The sequence below is a fragment of the Schistocerca gregaria genome, chromosome 3, assembly GCF_023897955.1.
Source record: "Schistocerca gregaria isolate iqSchGreg1 chromosome 3, iqSchGreg1.2, whole genome shotgun sequence".
NCBI lineage: Eukaryota > Metazoa > Arthropoda > Insecta > Orthoptera > Acrididae > Schistocerca > Schistocerca gregaria.
In genome coordinates, this window is record NC_064922.1 from 339562219 (window position 1) to 339588204 (window position 25986).

General features: G+C 37.4%; 1 protein-coding gene across 10 annotated transcripts in view; it reads right to left on the reverse strand.

Annotated features, from left to right (window-relative positions):
- LOC126355996 (DNA ligase 3) overlaps positions 1 to 25986 on the reverse strand; it is a 538466-nt gene that overhangs the window by 145882 nt on the left and 366598 nt on the right. For all 10 annotated transcript variants that reach the window (XM_050006627.1, XM_050006628.1, XM_050006620.1 and 7 more), the window contains 2 exons: positions 20359 to 20505; positions 18539 to 18673 (listed from right to left, as the gene is read on the reverse strand). In XM_050006627.1, the coding sequence (XP_049862584.1) occupies positions 18539 to 18673; positions 20359 to 20505 (282 nt within the window). The remainder of the gene's footprint in view (positions 1 to 18538; positions 18674 to 20358; positions 20506 to 25986) is intronic.

A 25986-nucleotide genomic window follows, 5' to 3' on the forward strand; every position in this document is an offset into this window, starting at 1 on the left:
TTTTCACATTAGTAATAAATTTGTACATTGCCACAGAGGACAGCAAAAATAGGCTTTTTAAAATTATCTTTGTAACAGGGGAGCAATGTCCAGAGAATATTCATTTTTTTCCTTCTTCTTTCCCTTTCCACTTGAGAGTACTTGTGTTTAAGATCCCACATAAAGAGGGACATTAATTTTTACTCATGCGTCAACAATGTGTGTAGTAAATGCTGTGTGTGTATAAAAATGCAATAAAATACAAATATTAAAAAAGTCATCAAACTATAAGAATATTTTTATTTATTATGCCAAAAGATTCATTCATAAGCATGACTTCTGCCAGCAATCATAAGAAAAGGCAGTAGTTTTTTCCATCCTGCAAGACATCTTAAAATATATATGCGCTAATCATCAAGATTTAGTGGATGGACTGCATGACCGGCAACCACAGAAAATTAGAGGTAAATTATGATAACAGTGCAACCTAATAGTGACTTCTATTAAATATATAAGTGTAACAATCAAGCAATTGACTTTTTGTCAAGCACCAAGTTTGCTGCAAAATCAGACATTAAAAATCTCCATGGACAGAGTAAGAAAAATTATCCTATATACATTATTCATTTTTGTCCACCAACCTGTTACTTAGTCATAATAAGAGGAGAGGTGTACCCCTATGTGGCATGTCCCAGGCGGCGGATAGGGGGGTCCTCACCAGCTTGCTGGCAGACTTGAGCAAAATGAAATAGCTCTCATGGACCAAACACACATCCCTTTGATCTCATTTTTTACCATCCATAATTCACCCACCAACTTTCCAGGTCACATCTGGAATTGTAAGCCCTGACCTTGGTCACACACTTGATCATTGATCAGACAATCAAACAAAATATGAGGAGTCTTCTACTGAAAGAATCCACCAGTCATTACGAGATTATCCAGGCAAATACACCATTTGGATACAGTGGGGCATCACATAGAGTCAGAGTGCCTAGTGATGCACTGAATGAACAAACAAATATGCAACATATTCCGCATAAGACTGTGCTAAAATTTAACAAACCAGGAAGGTTTTCATATTTTGCAACAGTAAATATTAATTCCTTAAGGAAGTTGGTAAATTGAAACATTTAACAGATGTCTTAGATCAACAGAACACAGTTATCACAGTCCTTCAAGAGTTATGCAATACTGACCAGGAACCAATCGAATCAGGAGAATATCAACTTTATAAGAGACCAGCAGGAGAAAGGGTAATAGAAAATGTTCCCTTATTCAGTGTGGGTTTCTTTGTACATTATAGGATATTGGACTCCATTGAGAATTTTTCATCCAATTCCTCAAGAATGGCATTGTTAAGAATTAAGGTGGAAAACAAAAGATACACACTGATAAATATTCATGCTCCAACTAATGTTGAAAATATAACTGACAAGGGTGGAAGAGAAAAATTCTGGGATTAACTTGATCAGTTAGTAAGGACCATACCACATACTAACATTAAAATTATGCTTGGAGACTGTAATATGAAGATAGGAAAAGAGAAGCAAATTTGAGGTGTAGCCGGGTGATAGCTAGCACATAAACTTACAAACAAGAATGGGGAACAGTTAATTGAATTTTGCACTAGAAATGGATTGTTTTTGAAGAAAACAAAGTTCAAGAGAAGACCACATAAGTTAATGACATGGAAATTTCCTAATGTCAAGCTAGGAGAGTACCAGATAGATCATGTGGCCATGGATCAGAAATTCCATAAGCAAATTTATAATGTTAAATTGCTGCATGGCATCAATGTTGATTCAGACCACGTCAAAAGTTGGATACAAAGAGAGCATATGACACTAGTTATATTACTAATAATCATATGTATTACAAGATATCGAGAATACCTGTAAGTGACAATCTAGAAGCCACTCTCACTCAATTAAAAGTCTTGGCTGAAGGTGTAGTTCCTGTACGGAAACACAAGAAACCATTGGTGGAATGAGGAATGGGATGTAGCAATTCAACACAGACATAAGGCCTGGTTGAATGACCAACAAAAGAGAACTGAAAGCTCCAGGGAGGAATTAATAAATGCTAGATGATGATCAACTGCCAAGAAATTAGAAGGGTCAAAAGGCAATTTTATAAGGACACTCTAAAAGCTATTGAGGATGCTTTCAATTGCCACAACACAAGACATTACTATCAGACATTTAAAGAGTACCAGCTGAAATACACTTCACCTACTCTTATGATGAAGGATGCAAATGCAAAGTTAGCACATGACGATTATGACAATTCAGTGATATTGGCAAAATATTTCAAACAGTTACTAAATAGTGCAGAACCTGAACATCATTTGGAATTTGACCCCTATCCAAGAAACAAAATGCATTTAGAAAGAGTTATACCACCACATCCAAATGAAGTACAAGCAGCAATTAACTCACTTCGGAATTAATAAAGCAGCAGGTGAGAACTAACTAGTGGCAGCACTTAAGAAATAGGCAAACGCGCAAATTATTCTGAACTTACACAAACATCTTACTCATATTTGGAATATTGAGAAATTATGAGATGAATAGAATGTTGCAATAGTCCAGCCACTACACAAAAAATGAGATAGACCAGATCCAAATAATTATAGGGGTATATAGCTGCTGGATATTACTTATAAAAATTTTCACAGGTTCTGAATTTCAAAATTCATGAACAGCTTGATGGTGAACTAAGTGAATATCAAGGAGGCTTTTGACAAGGACGAAGCTGTCTTGATCAAATTATTAGTCTCAAATGGATAATGAAACAGAAAAGGGTCAGGAACAAGAAGTTAGGGACCATTTTTGTCGATTTTAAAAAGGCCTATGATAGTATCCATCATGAATCTTTAATGTTAATTCTTAAGGAATTTGGTTTACATCAGAAACTTTTCAACCGCATTGCCGCCACCCTTCAAAATAACAAAGCTAGAGTAAGGTTCAGAAATGAATTCCCTGAACCTTTTGAGATTCATACTGGCCTTCGACAAGGTGATGGATTGTCTCCATTATGTTCAGTTATGTGCTGGAGAAAACCATGCATGAATGGAACAAGATAAGCCCACCATCTGTTAAGATTAGAAGAAAGATTAGACTTAACTGCCTTGCATTTGCAGACAATTTGGTGATGTTGGCAAACAATATTTATAAAGCAAAGGTTCAGATAGAACAACTAGAATGATTAGCAGCAAAGGTTGGATTGCAAATTTCATTTGAGAAAACATAAATAATGCTCAGCTTCCCGGTTGACACATCCTATACCATACTCTATAATGATCAAAAAATTAAAGTAGTAAAAAAAGTTTAAATATCTTGGTGAGATTATTACTTGGAATGTTAACGAAAGAGATCAAAAGATTGTAGAACATTAAAACTACAGCAAGCGCAGAGAGCCACAAGGCCAACCTACAAAAAATGATCTCTCTTAATAAATGCTAAATTTCGACATTACTCCTCTGTTGTTAAACCAGAAGCAACACACGCAAGTGAAACACTATTCAAACTGGATACTCAAGCAACAACTAACAAATTGCAGACTGTTGATAGAAGAATACTCTAAACAATTATCAGCAAAAATCATCAAGTTAATGGGCAGTGGAGACTTTTGCCCAATTCATTAGAGTATAAAGAAAGTGAATCTATTATTGATACAATGCAGAAAAGAAGGATTGCATTTTATGACCACACATCTCACCTATCAAATACTAGAATCCTGAAGCAACTTTTTGACTATTTCTGGAACAGTAAAACCAAAAACATCTGGTTTAAAGAAGTACCAAGTGATCTGGATGAATTGATCAACGCCACACATCAAACTCGACACAGAGAAGATAATCTGCTTCTGAAGAATAAATACCCATGGCTGACATTAAAACCATCAGAAGTATGTCTTATCTGCATAAGAACGAGCAGCCAGATCACAGCGAATGAAGAAATTTTTGGAAACATAGAAATTGCTGACATTGCATTGTATTTTTCTTATGCTATGAGGAAGACTGATCATGGCACCAGTTTAGTTTCAACGAGAATCCATGCTCTAATTCCAGCACTGCAAGTAGTAATTATCCCTCATTACATAAATTTCATGTCAATTCATACTCTTTGTGTTAGCTGTTGGGCTACCTCCCAGCTTGTTTATTCAAAAAAAAAAAAACCCAAACAAACACAAGCTTTATGCGCACATTTTTTGGGTCACCTTGGATTTCCCTTCCCGTGTGATCACTCAGTGTCATTCCACTTGCAACCTTCTAGTGTTTCACATGGTGCACCACTGCCATGTTTTCTAAAGTGACGTCAATATTTGATGTTTCTCCAACCTGTCCTTCATAGGTTTGTGGGTTGTGAGATGCATTCAATACCTGAGGTTGAATTCCATAATGGCCTCTTCTAGTTGTCCTCCATGGTCATCAGTCAGGTGGCTATACCACAATATTGACATTCCATTTGCACCAGTGGAGTACACAAGAGGCTTAATTTGACCTAGGTGACTAATATTCTTTAATACGTGTCAATCCCATCACTAAATTGAAAAATACATGGAAACTCTCCTTTCTGGTTAACATTTCGACACAAATTGTGTGTTCTGAACAGTATTGTGATATTTTTGTCACTGATATGGCCTTGTTAAGAACTATTATTGTTGCCCTAGGATGCTGCATTTGTGTGACTACCTGGGAAGTTGCATACTGGGGACCTTTCCTGCCTTCATATATGGTTCTTGTAGGCACAATACATCTAACTGCAACTTCGCATGGCATTAAGCTGTCTTGTCTTTATCTGCATTAGAGATGACAGGTATATATTCGACAGTCTTGGCCTACTCACCAGTAATCAAATGCTATTTGACCATGCGTCATCACAAAGTGCTTTTACAAAGTATCCAAAGATAATCATTCATTTCTCCTGACAGAAACATGATTCACTAACTTCTCCAGTTTTTCCACTTCTGTTCGCAGATTGTTCACTCTGATGTGGATTTTATCCACAAAATCAGGTAAAGGAAAAATAATGTGTTTGCCTTCTGGATGCTTATACCTTACTAGATGTCTTAACACTGTAGTAAGCACTCTCGGCACTTCCAGTCTAGTGAGTTGCATAACATTCGCTATGCTTTCATAAATCTGTTCTGGTCTATGTTTTATTGTTTACTTCTTTGTGGAAGGTGTTTGTTTTATGGGATAGCTGGCTCTGAGTCCTGTACTGTTTTTGTTGCAGATTCACTTCCTGAATTGGTGAGTCTTCTTTGCCTGACACTTCAAAGCTTTCTTTCACTAATATTGTGACACTTTCCTGTAGTTCACACAAACCTATGACTACTCACAACCTTTATTTCTTTGTCCACGTGCCAGTCAGAACTAATCTTCATAAGGTTCCACATATTACAGTCCCCGCATTCCCTTTCTGAGGTTAGTTTCATTCTTGTGACACAGTCTGCCTATGTAATGATGAGCTTTGTTTTATGAAGGTAGCACTAACTTCGCAAGAGGGATGTCATTAATAACAAAATATTTTTATTTTAAAAAGTAGAATTTCATGGTCAATACAATCAAAAGTTTTGGCAAGATCACTGAATATACCAAAAAAATATTGTTTTTTAATTTTATTTTCCATTTCATGGAATGGGACAATGGCGGGGGAGGAGGGGGGGGAGGAGAATAAGGAGGTGGCTGACCTAGACAATATTTTTTGTGTGATCCAATCTTCTGAATGAGATTCATCACAATTTACTAATGTTACTGATTCAGTGGCCTCAGCTCTGTTCTCATCCTCCTTGTTCTCCCATGTCATCTTGGTTTTGTTATTAATAACTTAGAATTCATCTTCAAAAGCTTTGAGGTAGCAACAAGTCAAGTTGTCTACATTATTGTTCAGGTTCTTTCAAATGCAGGTGGTTTGCTATTTGCTTCTGTGCTACTGTGTTCATCTTTACAATAATGTTTGTTGAAAGTGAAGCAAATTATGTAAACTTTGAAGACTGTAAAACCTCACCTCTCTTCCTACACCCAACATTGAAAATGTACTGAGTTATCTATATCTCTATTCATGAAAACTGAGTAATTCCTTCTCCACACTGCTTCACTAAAAGAGCATAATACACTACCATAAATATATTTGATCACCTTCCTTGTGAGTTGAAGGTGCTTGCTGACAATCTCAGCTGAAATATTCTGCTGAAACCATAGGCAAATTTCTGTACAGAGTATATTTTTAATAGGGATTCATTTCCATAATTTTGTTATAAATCAAGACAAAAAGTAAATACTCAGTTATGTTCTTAAGTATTTTTCACCACAAAAATACAATACTTGCAAACCTACTGACATTTCATATCACAATGAGTTATCACAAATATGTTATACAGTAACTGTTAAAACAAATCAAACCTGAGTACATGAGATCTCCTAGGGCCTTTCCTAATTTCATACAGCCTTTCTATGCAACAATATTAATAACAGTCATCAATACTTTCTTTTTACTTGAGACAATGCTTCATTCCTCTGCTCTTAGAAAGAGTGTTTCAGTGGGAGAAAATATGGTGCTTACAGTAAAGTGAATTAACAACTATATCCTATATTTCCTAGAAAGTTTGAAATTAAGCATTGTAGTTGCTAAATGGAATGTCAGTGTCACCATTAAAAGTGTAACATCTTTTAGGCATTGGACACATTACGGAAAATTTTTGATTTGTTCATATTTCATCTAAAATAGGAGGGATAATTTGCTGAAGCTCCTCTCCATTCCTCTAACAACAAAATACATTTTCATACACTGCATGTTTGATCATTCATTACAGCATTCAGTCTGAAGTAAACTTTAAGCATGAGAACAAATCAACTAAGAGTATTTGAACTCAGAGATGTAGATCCCAAAAACACTAATGTTTAATATAAGCAAATCACAACTTTGCCAGTACACAGGCAGCTGAAGTGGCATGTGTGTTACATAAATGTTTTGTTTGAAGTATCAGGTAAAAATGCACACACAGTAGAGTAGGATAAGAGAAAAGCAGTGTTCCCACCCCCTCCCCTCCCCACCTCCTGAGGAAGGAAGTATCTTTCTCCCAATACATGCAGCATATGCATATGAAGTAACCTAGAAGTAATTAAAATTAAGAAATGTACAGCAATCACTCACTACTAATTCACTTGACTGCGGAAAAAAAAAAAAAGAATGACACAGGATGCTACACTGATACCTCTGGCAAATAAGTAGAGGTTCTGTCTTCCCCTGAAACTGAAACAGTGGGATTCACTTCACCTGTTTTATTTACATCACTTTTATCTCTATTCATAGAGGATGTAATGTTTATAATGTTATACATTAGCTGTTGGGATTTTTTTTTATTTTCACCTGCAAATTGTTAATCTAAATACCAGATAACATTCCAAAAATGATGAAGTCCATAGCCTACACATTCATGAATGAGGAATTTACTAATGAATAAAACAGTTTTATTTCAGAATAAACTGTACCAACTTAATATATTCAGCAGTTTCTGCAGTGTCAGCCTTCTGTGACTTAGCCAATTTGTTTGAATAGATCAACAGCTTTGTCAATGTCAACTCTTTATTATCCATACATATATACATCCATATTTTATAAAACCACTGTGATGTGCATGGCAGATGGTATTTTGCATTGTACCACATATTAATATTTCCTTCAGTTCCATTTGCATGTCGAATGGAGGAAGAATGATAGCGTACGCACACTATAATTAGTCTAATCTTGTCTTTGCCATCTCTACGGGTGTGATACATATTGGTTCATACAATGAAGACTCTCATGACCGGATGTTTCAGCTGCCGAGAATTCTTCCACGTTGTATGGCTGTGGTCCACAGAACTCTTCTGTACCTGACTTTTTGTCCAAAGCTACGTTGGACATCTTCGGAGGTGCTCCTGGTGGTGCTGAGTCTTGTCAACTGACGAGTCGGACATCAAAGATATTTATAAACATGGGGATAATTTTAACAGAAAAGAAGACGCTATGAAACTCAGCGGCGTACAGACAGTGGCACTACAGAATCAATCAGAAGTGTTTATCTTTGATGTACTATGATCAATAGTTATATTTTATCCTTGACAAGGTTTATCTCTGCTATTAAGTGGAATCCAGACCAAGCCCACTTTCCACGGTATTTAGGCCTTTCTTCAATGTCCGACGAGTGTCAGTAGGCAAGACTCAGCACAACCAGGAGCACCTCCGAAGATGTCCAATGTAGCTTTGGATGAAATGTCAGGGATGATTGGCATCTACCTTCAAGTATTTGCTAGTTGAAGTTTTCCAGGATTTCTGTGGTGCTCTCCTCTAAGTTAAAAAAACTTGTGACCATTCAAGCTGTCCTCCTCTGTATACATTCAATATTCCTTGTTACTACAATTTGGTGTGGGTACCACACACTTGAGACATACTCTAGGATGGATTGTGTAAATACCTTGCTTACAAAATGGATTGCATTTTTCCAATATCCTACTAGTGAATTACAGTCCACCTCTAGCTTCACATCGGTAGATTCTTAATTTACGGAATGCAATGTGTGGTGTCACCGCCAGACACCATACTTGCTAGGTGGCACACGGCAGGTCAAAAGAGACTTCCTAGCACTCGCCCCAGTTCTACAGCCGACTTTGCTAGCGATGGTTCACTGACAAATTACGCTCTCATTTGCTGAGATAATAGTTAGCATAGCCTTCAGCTACGTTATTTGCTATGACCTAGCAAGGCGCCAGTATCCGTACTATTGATATTGTGGATCAAGTACCATAAAGAGCGACGTTCTCCATGAATGGATTAAAGTTAAGTATTCCACCAGCTATGTCCGTTTTTCTCAATTCTAATTCCCTTGTCATGTTCCAGACCTCACGCCAGTCTGCGTGAGCTAAAATGCGTGCATTTCGGCCACCTTTAACCATATGGTTGGCTCTCCTGCCAACCACAACACAAAGCATGATTATCTGCAACAGATTTCCTTTTGATTTCATTACTTAATGATCTGAGTAACCAAGTTAGTAATTCATACAGATGATGGCCAAAAATATGGAAACACTGAAACATTACACATTACCTAGCGTAACACACTGTAGGGAAGACACTGGCATTCAAAACATCTTCCAATCATCTCAAAATTGGTAAACAGAGGTTCTATAGGTTTTCTTCCTGCAAAATAACATCAACTTCAGGTAACAATTATGGAGAAGAGAGTGATCATGCACTGTGCTCTTCAGACTAGACAAATACTTAGATCTAGTGACTGTGATGGTCATAGGAGGTACAGTAACTCATCCTTGTGTTCACAAAACCAGTCCTGGATGATAAGACCTGTGTGAACAGTATCACCGTTGGGTAACAAAAATTGTACAGTAGGATGGACCTGGCCAGCCAGAGGGGCCTACAATCCTTGGCAGTAATGTGACCTTGCAGAGTAACCATGGGGTACATGGAGTACAACAATACGGCTGCCAAAATCACGTAAGCCCCACTGTGTCTCACTCCTGGATGTCAACTTGGCCAAAAGTTGGAAACCATGTGAAACATGACTTGTTTAGCCACATTACTTTCTCCTGTCACTCCACAGTCCAGGTTTTATAGCTTTGGCACCATATCTTCCTGTTATGAGCATCTGTATTACTGAAAAGTTGTATCATAATTCCAGTTTCCCCTGCAACTTCCTTCTTATGGAGCTCCCTTCATGTTGTTTTGATGCAGACAGGGTTCACAAGGGCAAAATTCAGTTCTGCAGTGGCTGCAAAATTCAGTTCTGCAGTGACTGCTACAGCCATGGTCCTCTTATTTTTGGTCACAATACTCTTCAATGAACATCTGTCATAATAATATAACATGTACTTTCATTCATGTTGTGATTTAGTGGATAATGTTTTTCCGCTTTCTCTGTGTGAAGTATAAATCTTTGGTATGGTGCACCTTCAAACACCAAACATTCCATCTACCTTGCTTGTGGAAGCACCCACTATATGAGCACAAAAATTTTCCCATGTTCACATTCCCTTAGTTCTGACATAACGCAATCACAACTATATGCAACACTGTTTTGGACATGAGTGGTGCTGGCGACATGTTGAGAAAATTGCATAGGTGATGTTTGTGGTCAAATACAACAATGCGACCTGCAGGTTTGGCTAGCTTCTGCATCTATTTTCAAGCATGCATTTCTTGCAGTGTTTACATATTTTTGTCCAACTCCTATATGCTGGTCTGTTCTTCAAGTTAACTACTGGCCTAACTCATTACTCCACTTTTCAGAAGCACCTCTTTCCTTCTGACAGAAGCAGAAAAGTGAGAACCTGTAGTAACGAATCCTGCAACTCCACAGCTTACCGTCCCAATTCAAATTACATGAAATAAGGTGACCAATTATGCCTATTTAATAATTCAAATAACTATCATCACAGAATTATTAACACACTTAGTCAGGTCCTTCAAAAAGGAAGTTTTTTCACTGAGAGCAACTTGATTAATAATAATAATCACAGCCAATACAGATTAAGTGTGGAATATACCAAGGAGACTCATTAAGTCCTTTCTGGTTATGCCTTGCTCTGAACCCACTATCCAATGCGCTAAATAATACAAATTGTGGATGCAATATTACTGGAAAATACCAACACAAAATCACACATTTGCTATACATGGATGATCTAAAACTACTGGCAGCAACAAATCAACAACTCAACCAATTACTAAAGATAACAGAAGTATTCAGCAATGATATAAATATGGCTTTTGGAACAGACAAATGTAAGAAAAATAGCATAGTCAAGGGAAAACACACTAAACAAGAAGATTACATATTGGATACCCGCAGCGACTGCATAGAAGTGATGGAAAAAACATATGCCTATAAATATCTAGGATACAGGCAAAAAATAGGAATAGATAATACAAATATTAAAGAAAAACTAAAAGAAAAATATAGACAAAGACTAACAAAAATATTGAAAACAGAATTGACAGCAAGAAACAAGACAAAAGTTATAAATACCTATGCTATACCAATATTGACCAACTCATTTGGAGTAGTGAAATGGAGTAACACAGACCTAGAAGCACTCAATACACTTACACGTTAAGCAGGAAGGGGATTTATCGATATAAAAAACCTACGTTATGGACAGGTAGACAATTTAAGAAAATTCTTTCTAGAAAGAACAGAAACTAGCAAAATACACAAAGCAATCACCCATATAAATACATCAGCTACACCATTGCAATTTCATAACCATTTCTACAACCCTTTAGATCACATAACATCAACAGATACGAGGAAAGTAAATTGGAAAAAGAAAACACTACATGGCGAGCACCTGTATCATCTAACACAGCCACACATCGATCAAGACGCATCCAACACAAGGCTAAGAAAAGGCAATATATACAGTGAGACGGAAGGATTCATGATTGCAATACAGTATGAAACAATAAAACCAGATATTACAGTAAGCATATTATTGAAGATCCCAATACCACAACAGATAAATACAGACTTTGCTAACAACACATAGAAACAGTAGATCACATTACAAGCGGATGTACAATACTAGCAAATACAGAATACCCCAGAAGACATGACAATGTAGCAAAACTAATACGTCAACAACTTGCCATACAACATAAACTAATAAAACAACACGTTCCCACATACAAGTATCCACCACAAAATGTACTGGAGAATGATGAATACAAATTATACTGGAACAGAACCATTATAACAGATAAAACAACACCACATAACAAACCTGACATCATACTCACCAATAAAAAGAAGAAATAACACAACTAATCAAAATATCCATACCCAATTCAAAAATATACAGAAGAAAACAGGAGAAAAAATTGAAAAATACATCCAACTGGCTGCGGAAGTCAAAGACATGTGGCATCTGAATAAAGTTGACATCATACCAATTATACTATCAACTGCAGGCGTCACACCACACAATATCCACCAGTGCATCAACGCAATACAGCTACATCCAAACGTATATATACAACTACGGAAATCTGTAATTATTGATACATGTTCAATTACCCGTAAGTTCCTAAATGCAATGTAACATATACCGTACAGTTAAAAGGAAGTCACGCTTGATCAAGGTCCGCATCACTTTCCATTTTTAACCAGACATAACGTCTGACACAGGAAAGAGAAATAGTAATAATAGTAATAATAATAATAATAATAATAATAATAATAATAATAATAATAATAATAATAATAATACAGCACTAGAAATGAAGCAAAATGAAGATCCATTGCAGGCATATTGTGCATTGCACCCCTTGAGATTAGAAATGTTAACATGAACTTACCGATTAATGAATAATTTGAAGTTGTTCAACAAACCTAACCACAAAATGTTGACAATGAACACAACAGTTGAATTCATTGAGCTACATTCTAAATGCATGAAAATGTGAAGGCTATGAGCTCCTGCTTTTCAGAATGTTGGCAAATGTTTTTGTTAATTATTTGGATGGGAAAATTATGGGGAAGAAAGAGAGAACCGGCTATTGGTAGATAAGACTATGTTATAAACATTGTGTGGACACACATTCCTGTTGTTGGTGAATGAGGGCATGAACTATGGAAATTAATATAGTTAACTTAATAGCTAAAATAATAATATGGTTTAACAGCGGAATATTTAAGTAATGATAGAATGCAGTTCCTTGGCTTAAATATTAGAAAATGCAGTGGAACACATGAATTTAATGTTTACAGAAATATAAGAGACTAGCAGTCAAATAAATTGTAAAGTGTGTCACATAAACATTCAAAAAGTGAACACATTCAGAAATTTTGTGGATACAGCACAAGGTGCCAATGGATGAGACAGTCAATGTAACTGAGCAGGTAGCTACAGTGAACAGTTGTCAGTGGGCCTGGTTTAAAAATTGAGGAAAGAAATAAAATGTAAGAGTCAAAGAAAATTTCAAAACTGCATTAATCCCATGTTATGGCAGCCATTTGCAGATGACAAATAATCTTAAAACAAGTAATATTAAAATAGGTCACAGCTTGAAATATGTGAAGAAGCAAGTTACTACTGAAGCAAGTCATTTACTCAAAGTATTCATGGGAGTGCTGCAAACCATAACGTTGGCTACAATGTGAATCAAGAGATGCCCCAATATGACATGCACAGTCATTAACTGTAATATTCCTTAAAATTATAACAATAATATACACTATATGGAAGGCTACAGATAATCCTTGATAAATTTTGTTTGTGTGAGCCTTGTGGGGGCGAGGGGTGGGGGTGGGGTGGGGTGGGGGGGAGGAGGAGGTAGGGGGCTGGGGGATATCTGTCTTGCAATTTAGTGTAAACATGAGATTGTTCTAACAAACCACAGAGGTACACACATGATGTTAGTCCTGATATATCAAATGAGCGTGAAAACAAGCTAACTAACATACTGCACAGTTTGTCATACTGTAGCATCACAATGAAGATCGTGGCCAATAAGAGGACTGCTAATGGAGATAAAAGTAATTATTCTGAAATTTATTATTATTATTATATAAACCAATTTGTTTCTTTATTGTAGCCAACGGAACACACTTCAAGAGTTATAGCATGTAATCAAAAGTCACCTTCATGTGTCATGCTCATGAGCAGTGTTTAGATTGTGACATTTATCCAATCAACTACAAAGAATCCCCTTTCAAAAGTGATTGGTATAGTGAAGCCTTACCATTATTTTGTCTATCTCTGCTGATTTGTGGATGCAGCGGTGAGAAAGGGGCAGTCAAATGAGTTGGAGTTGAGTATGAAACACTAATTGTATCCAGGCATATATCTCTTCATCTGAAGCCAATCAATGGTCAAAAATGCCTATCTTCAGGGCTTCAAAAATATGGAAAATCACACGAGGAGAGAACAGTACTGTGTGGAGGATAATGAAGGGCTTCCCAGTGAAACTTCTGCAGTGTTGTTGTGACAGCTTTGGCATCATGCAGGCCCAGTCATCATACAATTATGATTATGATTTCTCCCCATGTGACTTCCACGTTTTTGAAGCCTTGAAGAAGCATTCAAAGTTGTCAATTTGTGTCACACAAAGTGGTGCATGCCTAGATACAACCATGATTCCATAGGCAACTGCAGAGACTTTTCCATGAAGGCACTGACCACCTTGTCTCACATTGGGATAATCATATTAACAGTTCTTGCAGTACCTTTTGAAATAATAAACAGTTTACATCTCGTTTTCATTTGACTGCCTGCTAATAGATGTTCTACAAATGGTAGGTGACTTGAATCTGTTTTCCACAGAACTAGCTTAGAAGTTGTACTTATCAAACAAAATATGTGCTTTTATAATGGCATCATTTGGACTCTCTTTAACACATAGTGTGTGGCTGACATAATATTACAGTGCCAGTGGGAAATGGGAATGTGTGGCAGACGTAATATTACATCACGGCAGGTGTGATGATTTTCCATGGTGTCAGACATTTATTTGTGGCTCCTGAAAATGTCTGTCAGGTCTGCAGGTTTCATAGTTTTTGCTAGACGGCAGTAGAAATATCACTGGAAAAATTAGTCATTCTTAGAAGCTCATGTTATCGTCTCTTGTTTTGCAGGCATTAGTTGTTCTCTGTTTCATGTGCTTTTGTGTTGATTCTGCATTCAAAATGTGCAGTGAAGGGAAGAGATATCTCAAACAAATGATTTAATATTTCCTTGATGTGTCTGCAGATAATCAGCATGAAATATTTGATAACAGCTCAGATTACTCATTTTTCATATTATTTTGCAGATTGTATCAGCAGGTAAATCAAGAACCCAGTCCAAGCGCAAGATTCCAGTGAATGTGATGATCAACTTTCTATCTCTTCATGTTTCCGTTTGTATCACTTTGTACCCCATTGTGTATGCAAAGTTTGCTGTGTTTTTGTGTGTTTCTTTAGGTTTAAATGGGCTGCAAAAGACATTTGAAAAGAAAGATCACTTGTTTGCTTACCAGAGTATGTACTTGTATACCAAAACTCCTTTTCAATTTCTTCTGTGTTAACTACTATTAACTTGTAATTTCATCTGTTGATTCAGATTAACACAAGCAATACCAAAATACGTATATTTAAAGTAGAACTTCTAATAAACCTATTTTTTTTTAAAATTCTAACTACCCATTTGTACACACAAGTTATAACTTAACAACAATCCATATATTAGTCTGTCCACAGATAATGGCTGCTACATACAAGACCTGTAACATAAAGGAGCATTTACATGTGTGCCTTCCAATATTCACCATGTGACTGTGACTATCTCACACACAAGTACAGATGCGCATGTAGGTTGCATGTTCTTACTAAAATATCTGTGCAAGTGATTCCATTCACATCTGTATTCAGAGTGGATGCCTCTATTTCTATGTGGACCAAGCTAGAGCCACATGGTGATTAGCCGCAAGACACACAGGTCTAAACGCATCTCAACTACAATACAAAATGTCAAGCTTGCCAAGTAAACAAGTTATTTCATTAAAGCATTAAGAAGAAGCAATTACCATAGAAAAAGGAGAACTATTTCAATAACAACTATTCAGGAGGCAAATGTCCATGAGGGTGACAACAAATGGGAAAGTCTTAAGAGATGTAAGTTTAAGGTAACATAAAATCATTTGTCTAAGGTTTTCTAGGATAAGCAAATAATGTACTATCTTTCCTGGTGAGAAAAAATCTGTTATTCATATTACTTTAGGGTAAACATTAATAAGCAAGCAAGACCTGCCAACATTAGTACAGCAGGTAAAAAAAACTGTGATAGGTAATTTATGTGAACCAAGAGATAAAACAACAAAGATCCCTTTTATCTGAAACTGATATCATGGAACCAGATATTTTCAGAAATAGAAAGGCCCATGTCTTGCTATACATTTTGATCACAAAAGTCTAATTTGAAGTGGTCAGAATTATAAGGAATGAGGTTAAGTTATACAGTTGTGAGCGAGAGGAAGCTAACTTTGTAAGTGATATTGGTGTAGATGATTGACTCAGCAATAATAACAAGAATGGAGCTTAATAGAACTGACACAGGCTGCAATTTTGAAGAATGAGGACAAATTGTATGCTTAAATCAAGAGAGTTTAAGGTAAAAGTAGGTTCTAATGTAGAAGAATTATTTATAACCATTTCATGGGACTCAGCAGCCTGCCATAATACCTCACAGAAGATACATGTTTAGACATACTGTGGAAATACTGCGCCCCTCACCAGAAGAAGTGTTATCGATGATACGTGTGGTCATGTATACAGCACATTAGAGTTCCATTCCATGCATGCATTACAGTGACAAGGTCTTCCTCTAATCATTTATCTGACATGGTGCAGCCTGCCATAATACCTCACAGAAGATACATGTTTAGACATACTGTGGAAATACTGCGCCCCTCACCAGAAGAAGTGTTATCGATGATACGTGTGGTCATGTATACAGCACATTAGAGTTCCATTCCATGCATGCATTACAGTGACAAGGTCTTCCTCTAATCATTTATCTGACATGGTGTTCCAGCTGCTTGATCTAGTCACCAGAAATTAACTCTTTGGGTTTTGAGCTGTAGGAACAGATGGAATGTATCACGTACACCAAACCTTTCCGAAACATGCAGATGCTGTAATAGTACTTTTACATTGGCTGTAATGGCACTGTGGTGCAGTCAGGTCCATTTGATCAAGTTCAACAGTCGAAGTTGCAACCTAACACCCTGTAGATTTCATGAATTCTAAAAATAGTAGTTAGTCTGAGAAATAAAATATGAACAACTGGGCAGCTAAAATTATAAACTTTATTCACCACCACAGGAAGTACACACTCAAATGTGAAAGAGTCAATGAGCAACCTGTCGTAGTTTCATTTACACAACCAAAAGTGAGGTGTAAAAGTTTTTTTTAAGTATGATCTTCATCCTTCATCCTTTTCCCACCATTTTCCTATTCTCTGTCCAAATAAATTTTCCAAGTTTCTCTTATATCCATTCTACTCAATACACACTGACTGCTCCTGTTCCTCAGAACAAATGCTAGCAACTGATCATATGCAAATCTCAAAAGTGCAGTAAAGTTTTCCTCCACTCCTACACAGAAATCTTTGTATTAGCTATGGGTCTTATCCTTAGGAAATACCAAAATTTAGTAACTCTGACCATGTTAACAATCTTCTGCTCTCACTATAGTTCACACATTGTTTGCTATTTTTACTGTAGAAAATAATGAAACATAAAAATGACCTCAACCGGATTTGTAGTTTATCAAGTACAGCAGTGTTGGCTACTCATGGCCATCCTCCTCCTTACCTTTATGTTGTATCACAGAAGTATGTTCATTATGCTTTATTAAAAACAACATCCTTACATCCAAAAATTATCTTTTCTAATCCAGGACCACAATTTATTTCCTGAATGTACGATCCGAAAGCTTTTACTGTAAACATTGCCACTGTTTACGCCTCATCCTAACATGAGGGCACGCTGAAAAGTAATGCCTCCAAATTTTTTATGCGAGGGCTCTTAAAGTTTTGAAATTAAACAAATGTTATTAACATTCTACATCTTTATTCTTCATGTCTGTATATTTATTTCTCAACACAGTCACCATGGTGACAAACACATTTCTCCCAAAAAGAGACCGGTTTGTTAACATTGCCACTGTAGAATGTTTGACTTTGTTGACAGTTCCACAGTCTCACCTCTGCTTGCACTGCTTCATCACTATCAAAGTGAAGTCCTTGAAGGTTTTTTTTTTTTTTTTTTTTTTTTTTTTTGAGCTTTGGAAACCGATGAAAATTGAAGAGAACAAGTCAGGAATATATGGTGAATGATTGACCACAGTGAACCCAAGGCATTGGGTTGCCACAGATGTTTTAGATCCTGGTTGTGATCTGGTGTTGTCATGCAGAAGTGCTGGGTGCTCCACGTGTGGGCAAACATTTTGCATTTGAAACTTAACTACAGCACGCAGTTTCTCAGCACCTACAAAGTTAACTTACACACTGCCATGTTGAACACTAAAATTCATAGCCCTCTAGTGACAGAGGACTTCAAATATCTAGATATGAAGAATAAAGCATAGAATGTTAATAATGTTTACATTATTGAAATAAAACCTGAAATTTTTTCAAATAAAAGGCTCAGAGGCATTACTTTCCAGCATGCCCTTATAACATACTACCTCTGACGTACATGTTCCATATATTGCTAATTTTTCCCCCCTCTGAACATAAATATAATTATGACCTCACCACATTTTACCTTATAATAATACATTTTTTATTCAGGTCCATTATGACTTCTGTTACACAACTGGGCTCCCCAAAGTGGAATTAATCTCCCAACATACAGATGCCTCTTACCAGCCATTAGAAGTTGCAGTTTCTTATATTACTGTAACCTCATTCCTGTTCTCACATATTTTCTATCATATTTATGATGCTTCACTCACTCACTTCTATGTCTATCAATTATCCTAGCTTCTTAATTTACTTTTTAATACTCAAACATACCTTCCTTGTGTCCTTCACAGGTGTGGGTGAACGAGATCTTGTTAATCTTTGGCGTTTCGAAACATCTGGACTACTTTTTGGAGAGCTCTGTATCAATGAAAAATCTGCATTGTCCTTTGACTTCTTATAAAGTTCCTGTGAATAATAACACAGCTTTAATTTGATGTGTGTACACACACACACACACACACACACACACACACACACACACACACACACACACACACACACACACACACAAGGTTAACTAGTACTCTAGCAGCTATTAAGTAGTCCTGCACAATGGTAGCACAAAGCCATAAGAGTGGACTGCAACATGAGGTTCAGGATGTTAGGCAGCAAAGTTACAGCACACAATTGTTTCCCGATATAACAAAACTCATTGAGTGCAGTTACTACGCATTTTCGTCCACTTTCAGTTAGGTTTTTTAATCCCAAATCACAACAAAATATTGTAAAAAGTATCATGTTAAGGGTATGGAACCTTAAACAACAGACCATTCAGTGAAAACATCTTTGAAGCCATACTGTAAATGATGCATAAAAATTGTGGCTATTTGCCTTTTTCTCTGTCTGTCTCCAATGGTAAATACCAAATAACGTTTAAACACTTCTGTATCTACAACATACTGGGAATGGAATGGATCTGTAACTTGTGTGATTACAATAACCATTCTGGAATCTATCTTAAGTTGCACAGAAAGAACATTTAGTTACTAATGGCACGTTTTGGACAGCTTGTCCATTATCAAATCAGCCATAAATGTAAGACTTGAATTAAACTAGTCATACAAGTGGAAAATTGGCCATATAATCAGTACATATGACAGTAAATAATGTGGCTTCCACATTTGCTCATCGCTAATTGTCAGTGTAAAAACTCCAACAGTCAGCTCTGACAGTTTGTGACAAGCACATGTGGAGGCCACATTATTCACTATAACCTGTATTGATTTAATGATCAATTTTTCATGTATATGAATGGTGTTACACAGGACTTAGATTTATAGTTGATTTGATCATGGAAAGCAGTCCAAACCTGGTCATCAACAAATAAATGTTCTTCCTGAGTAACTTAAAATGGTTTTCACAATGATTAGTGTAAACATTTGTTTGTTACATCTTCCTTACCCAGCTTGCCCCATCTCATGACACACAATGTGATGTCTTTCAACTACCACCATGCTACAGTACCTCTAGGTCACTGTAGGCTAACCATTATACTTCATATTACACAATTTTCTGCTAATATAATTCAACAGTAGAATCCACTAGACTAATTTGGGACAGCCCTTTCAAACTGAAGCAAAAATTCCACTTAATCTGTCACTTTCTTTGTATAAGAAATTCACCTTTTTCTGTTAACACTAAGCATCACATGTTACTTTATGAGAAGTTTTTATTTGATCGAACTCTGTCCACACATCTCAAAAATAATAAGCCTAGTATCAACAGAATATATCTATTACTGGTTACAACCACAACGTATTTTAAAATGCAATTTTATGTGACTTAGCTTGCAGGCTTAGTGAACATTGCTGCAGTCCTATCATTCTCACAAAGACCAAGCTGCCTGTTGTCACCACACATCACGAGAAAAGTCTAGCTGCTAAATGGCAACTAATCAAGCACGCTCCAGTCTCTCTCACTTTCAAGTTCTCTCACACAAAATCAAGCAATCACTTTCAAGGGACAGAGAGCAAGTAAATGTAGCTAAAAATGTTGGTGGAAATGTAGTGTTTTAGTATATACTACATGTAGTATCAACTCTAAAGAAACATACATTTCTGTTTTTTGCTCTTGTTTGTTAAATACATTACCTTTAACTCCACTAAGGAGGTGGCTGTCTTCCAATCTTTATCACTGCGTATTCGAGTAACACGGGGAAAACGAATAGAAATACCATCTGCTGTATGCACATCATGGCGTGTAAATTCTGCTCCTGTTATCTCCCACACTGGCATACTCTGAAGAATCAACATTAAAGTAAGAACAAGACATATATGCATAATGACAAATAAAAATTCCTTCACCTGTTAATTTTATCATATTCTAAATGGTAAAACAAATACCTGTATCTAAAAAATTATACATTTGCTATTTTTCATTTCATTTATGATTTTAATGGCGCAAGATTCATCATAACGTCACCCTTTCATTACAAAGTTGTAGCTCAGTTGCAAAGATTGTGAGAAGATATACACTGGAATGACAGGCAGGTCATTCAACACGAGATATAAAGAACACATCAGAGCATTTAAATATGATACAAATCATTCAACATTTGAGGATCATCTAAAACAAGATTATCATAGACCAAGCAACACTGAAAATGATATGAATATCATAAAAATCAGTAAAGACAGTCACCTCCTTCCTTTCCAAGAAAATTTCCACATACAAAAAGCATTAAAACAAAAAACAGTTGCTCAATGACCAAATAAATATTGGAAAGCAGCCTATATATAGCATAACTGATGAAATTACATGAACAAGAAAAAAGCCTTTTCCATCCTTTGCACCTTTGCCTTTCGCAGGCAAGTGCTCTCGGGCAAATGCCCTACCAACTGAGCTACCCAAACACGACTCACGCCCCATCCTCACAACTTTACTTCTGCCAGTATCTCATCTCCTACCTTCCAAACTTTACAGAAACTCTCCTGCGAACCTTGCAGAACTAGCGCTCCTGAAAGAAAGGATATTGCCCATGAAAGGCAAAGGTCCCGAGTTCGAGTCTCGGTCTGGCACACAGTTGTAATCTGCTAGGAAGTTTCATATCAGTGCACACTCCACTGCAGAGTGAAAATCTCATTCTGGAAAGAATTCAAATGACTATGTTCAGCCTAGAGAGCCAGAATAAGAGGCCATTCCACAGGGATGTGAGCAACAGGGTATAAGGTTTCACAACCGTAACATAAGGTGGCTTGTTATTTAGAACACCATTGTGTGTTAATTTGTCATGACCAATATGGAGGTGACACAGGACAGTGGATTCCTTCCAGGAAGAATGGAAACAGGAGTACCCTGCAATAGTTGAAATGATGATCCACGTTTGAGTGAGGAGAGGTCTTGTCTATGTCTGCAAATCTGCACCTGGGATTGTCAAAGCGAATGTTGAGTGAGTAATCACTTCTTTAGCCAAATGGCCAACAAAAACACACACACACACACACACACACACACACACACACACACACACATACACACACACACACACACACACACACAGCATATCCCATCCTACCCACTGTTTTAGAGCCATCAGCATAAATGACGGTAGCACCCTTATACTCCTGAAGAACAGAGAGGAACATATTCTGAAGTGTCTTCGGGTCTGTCCTTGCAATAGATTGGTCCAAATTCATGCTGGATACTAATCAAGGGCACGAAGTCTGGGACATTCTAAGGTTAGGCAGAGGTTTTGACAGACGGCCTCAAGGTGTATTCCAACTGGTAATCCCACCAAGGGTTGGTATTAGCGGATTGATGCTCCTTGTATGCAAAAAGAATTTGATAGGTCGGATGACTGGGAAATTGTCAGATGGTGACTGTGTAAGTGAGTATGACTTGGTACGACTGAAACTGAAGAGGGAAGATCCCCATTTTGGAAAGGAGATGTCTACGAGAATAGTACAAAAGGTGCCGACGGCCAGTTGAACTCCACAATGATGGACTGGGTCCAACAATTTCAAGGCTGCAGGCATCGTCAAGCCATACACCTAGCAACCCCATAGTCCAACTGGGATAAATGCAGGTCCCAGTATACAAAATCCACAACCAATGAGGTGTGGGCAAGGGTGTAGAAAGAGTTAAACTTTCACATGCAACTAGTCTTTGTTTGATGAATTTGTGCCAACCAAATCATGTAGTTAACAAAGAAGAGTTCCAAAAATTGTGACTGTACAAACATGACCAAGTGCTGCATACCCAAATAGAGTTTTGAGTCAGGATGGACCATGGGTTGATGGTGGAAATGCACAACTCCCACTTTGTGGGAAATAATTGGAAGCCATGGCAAACAGTTCAAGTTGAAGCTCTCTGGATGGCACCTTGGAGCTGGCATTCAGCCAAGGCTGCAGATTTCCAAAAGCAAAAGTCACTGACACACAGTGTAGGGATGACCAAAGGTCTAATTGACATCCCTCTTCCATTTCTGGGTGATGCTGTTCTCGTGGACTCATCGGAAGCTGAGTAATGTATGTCTTCTACATATCAAGAAAGACTGCATTGTGGTGTTTGTGTTTAGAAAAAGCCTATCATATTGCTGTTTCCATGGTCAGTTGTGGATCATTCCTCATGGAAACCACACTGATGGGGGAGCAAAAGGCCTCATGATTCAAGAATCCAAAATAATCATCATATTCAAGAACCCAAAATAATCATCAGGCAATCTCCTTTCAAACTGTTTACAGAGTATGCTAGAGAAACTAATAATTTGTAGCTGTCAAAGAGCATTGGGTTTTTGCCTGGTTTAAGAATTGGGATGATGATACTATCTCACCACTGGAAAAGAGATAGATAGAGAGAGAGAGAGAGAGAGAGAGAGAGAGAGAGAGAGAGAGAACTTCCAGTAAAATACAGTTGAAGAAACTGAATAGATGGATTCTTTGAGAAACATTCAGATGTTGGCTCATCTGATTATGAACTGAATAAAGGCCAGGGGGTTGCCTCATTTGTTGGTTCATTATGTAAGGGAATGGTTCATTATGTAACTCATTTATGCATTCAGAAGGAATCCAGGTAATAACAGGACACAAATTTGGTTGCAAAGTGTTTGCTGACAACCAAGCATTGGTAGATATGCCACGATGAAAGAGGGGCTCAGGGCAGTTACTGATCTTAGACAGCCCAGTAGTCTATGGAGTCTGGCCCACATCTGAGATAAGGAGGCATATGTTCTGAAGGAAGATATTCCACATTCCTTCTTACTGCATTTAATTAGACCATGGAATGTTAGTATGGAGCCTCTGGTCTGTGAAGGATGTCACTAGAGATGTTGTATGGCCCTTCAATGATCCTGAACAGCTGCTTCGATGTCTTTAGTTAACCATGGCATCATCCAGTGAAAGAGGTGATCTGTAAAATGGGGAACAGCAATTCCAGTGGTGCAATAATCACACTGTGGAAGTCTTCCACAAACTCATCAGTGCAATCTGATGGTGAGGGGCGAAGATGATGGCAGAGGTAAACAACTATCACTTGGTTCTTCAAAGAGTGCAACATGATAAATGATCTATCAGGCAATGACAAAAATGTGACAATGACAATGTTTGGTTTGTGGGGTGCTCAACTTCATGGTCATCAGCATCCGTACAAAGTCGTAATTTTTACACAGTCACTTTTTTTTCACGCAAACCAGTATAGCCACTGTCAAAAATGATGATGATGACCCAAACACACAATCCATGGGCCGAGAAAATCCTCAACCTGGCCATGACTTGAACCCAGGACCCTGTGATTCAGAGGCAGCAATGCTAGCCACTAGACCACAAGCTATGGACCAAGAAAGTGACAATCACCAGAAAGTGGCCATGGTCATAACAATTGTCATGCACTGACATTATAGCACAGCTTCAAGATTGAGTGAAGAGAAAACAATGCTGACAGCTGAAAAAGTGCTGCAGGCAGCATTCTAGGGGGTAGGGGTATCTTCATTGAGGAGGCAAAGATTGCAATCGGAAAGAAGTTTATTAATCCAAGGTCCCCTACCAGATGAAGTGGTAGTACTTCTGCACAGGAATGGTGCTACTGAAACTATAAAGTAGGAGAAAATTGGGGGGGGGGGGGGGGGGTTGTTGGATTAAGGTGGTCATTTCAAGGTAAGGTAAATGATATGAAGAGGTAAGTAAATGTTACAGATGGTAATCACTGGGGTCATTTGCACTCAGGCTGCTATTGCTTCCAATATTGGGTGGAGAGGAATCCTTTCACTGATTACATTTGTGCAAACCAATCTACTGACCCATCCAAATGCTGTCTTGGGACCAGTGTAGTTCAGGCAGAATACTTGGTAATATTGAAGAGTTGAATAATGGTCACCACTGAAGATTACAGAAGAAGAGGAAATTTGTTATTGTAGTTCTGGCAGTTGAAACTAATAGCCATAGCAATTAGATTGAATTATCACATTAATGAAGTTTTGGTTAGATGTGAAGGACAACAGGAGGACAAGTCATATCACACGATCACTGTCTACCATCATTGAGAGTCATAAATTTCAGTGAATGTTGAGTCCAATGGTATGGGTGGATCTGGTCCCTCTGAGGTCACTGGAATAACCTTCTCCCAAGATTTATTCTTTTTTCCTCTACAACTTTTAGCTGTTTAGAGTCTTGTGAGGGCTTATAGGCTGAGGACACATGAATGGAAGAAGAGCAGGCAGTCCTGGAATCCGCAACACTGTTCAACAATGAAAGTTTAAATTGATTGAAACTAGTCAATTCCTGTCAATTCTAATGTGCTGATCGCAAACAATACAAATTTAATTCTAGTTTTCATTTTACACTTTTATTATGGTAAGATAATTAGATACAGATTTTTATGTTAAGTTTAAAATCAAATATTATAATGGTTTGTCAAAGTCATAATAAATAGTAACAATAGATTATATTATTGTACCTGGTTTTACTTGTGTGCAATGTTTTGGATATAAACATTTTGATACCAATTTTAGTGATCTTTTTGTCTCCCTACTCTTCAACTTCAGTGACTTTATTCATGCAAGTCAAGTGTGTGTGTGTGTGTGTGTGTGTGTGTGTGTGTGTGTGTGTGTGTACAAGTGACATTTGCTTCACAAAAACAGCAAATAACTCCATTGATTAAAAAAGCTTACAGTTGCTATTTTGGGTGCAAAATAGGTGGCCAGGATAAACCCTGGGATCCACATGTGATCTGGAACACTTGTACCAGCAACCTCAGAAATTGGATGCATGGGAAAGGATGTTCAATGTCCTTTGCAGTGCCCATGATCTGGTGTGAGCCAACTAACCACGTCAATGACTTATTTTTGTATGGTTCCTCCTATCAAAAAGGGAATATCTAAGAAGAAGAAGAAGTGGACACTGATCTATCCTAACATTCCCTCTGCCATACCCCCAGTTCTACATGGGGAAGGACTGTCAATACCTGAACCACTGACAGAGTACGAGATTACTTCTGATAGGGATTCTGAATGTCCTGAACCATATACATCACAAGATGCAGAGTTTCTTCCAAATATATCATCAACTGATGATCCACAAAAATTGTCATCTTGATGGCAGATTTGTGGTGACTTTAAAGTGTTGCACTGCTATTACACATGCAGTTAGGGTATACTAAATATTGCTGCTTTGTCTGTGAATAGGATAGCTGAGCTTGTGCATCTCATTACAGTATACATGAATGGCTCACCAGAAAATCTCTTCAACCAGGTATAAGGAACATTAAGAGTGAACCTCTAGTAGATC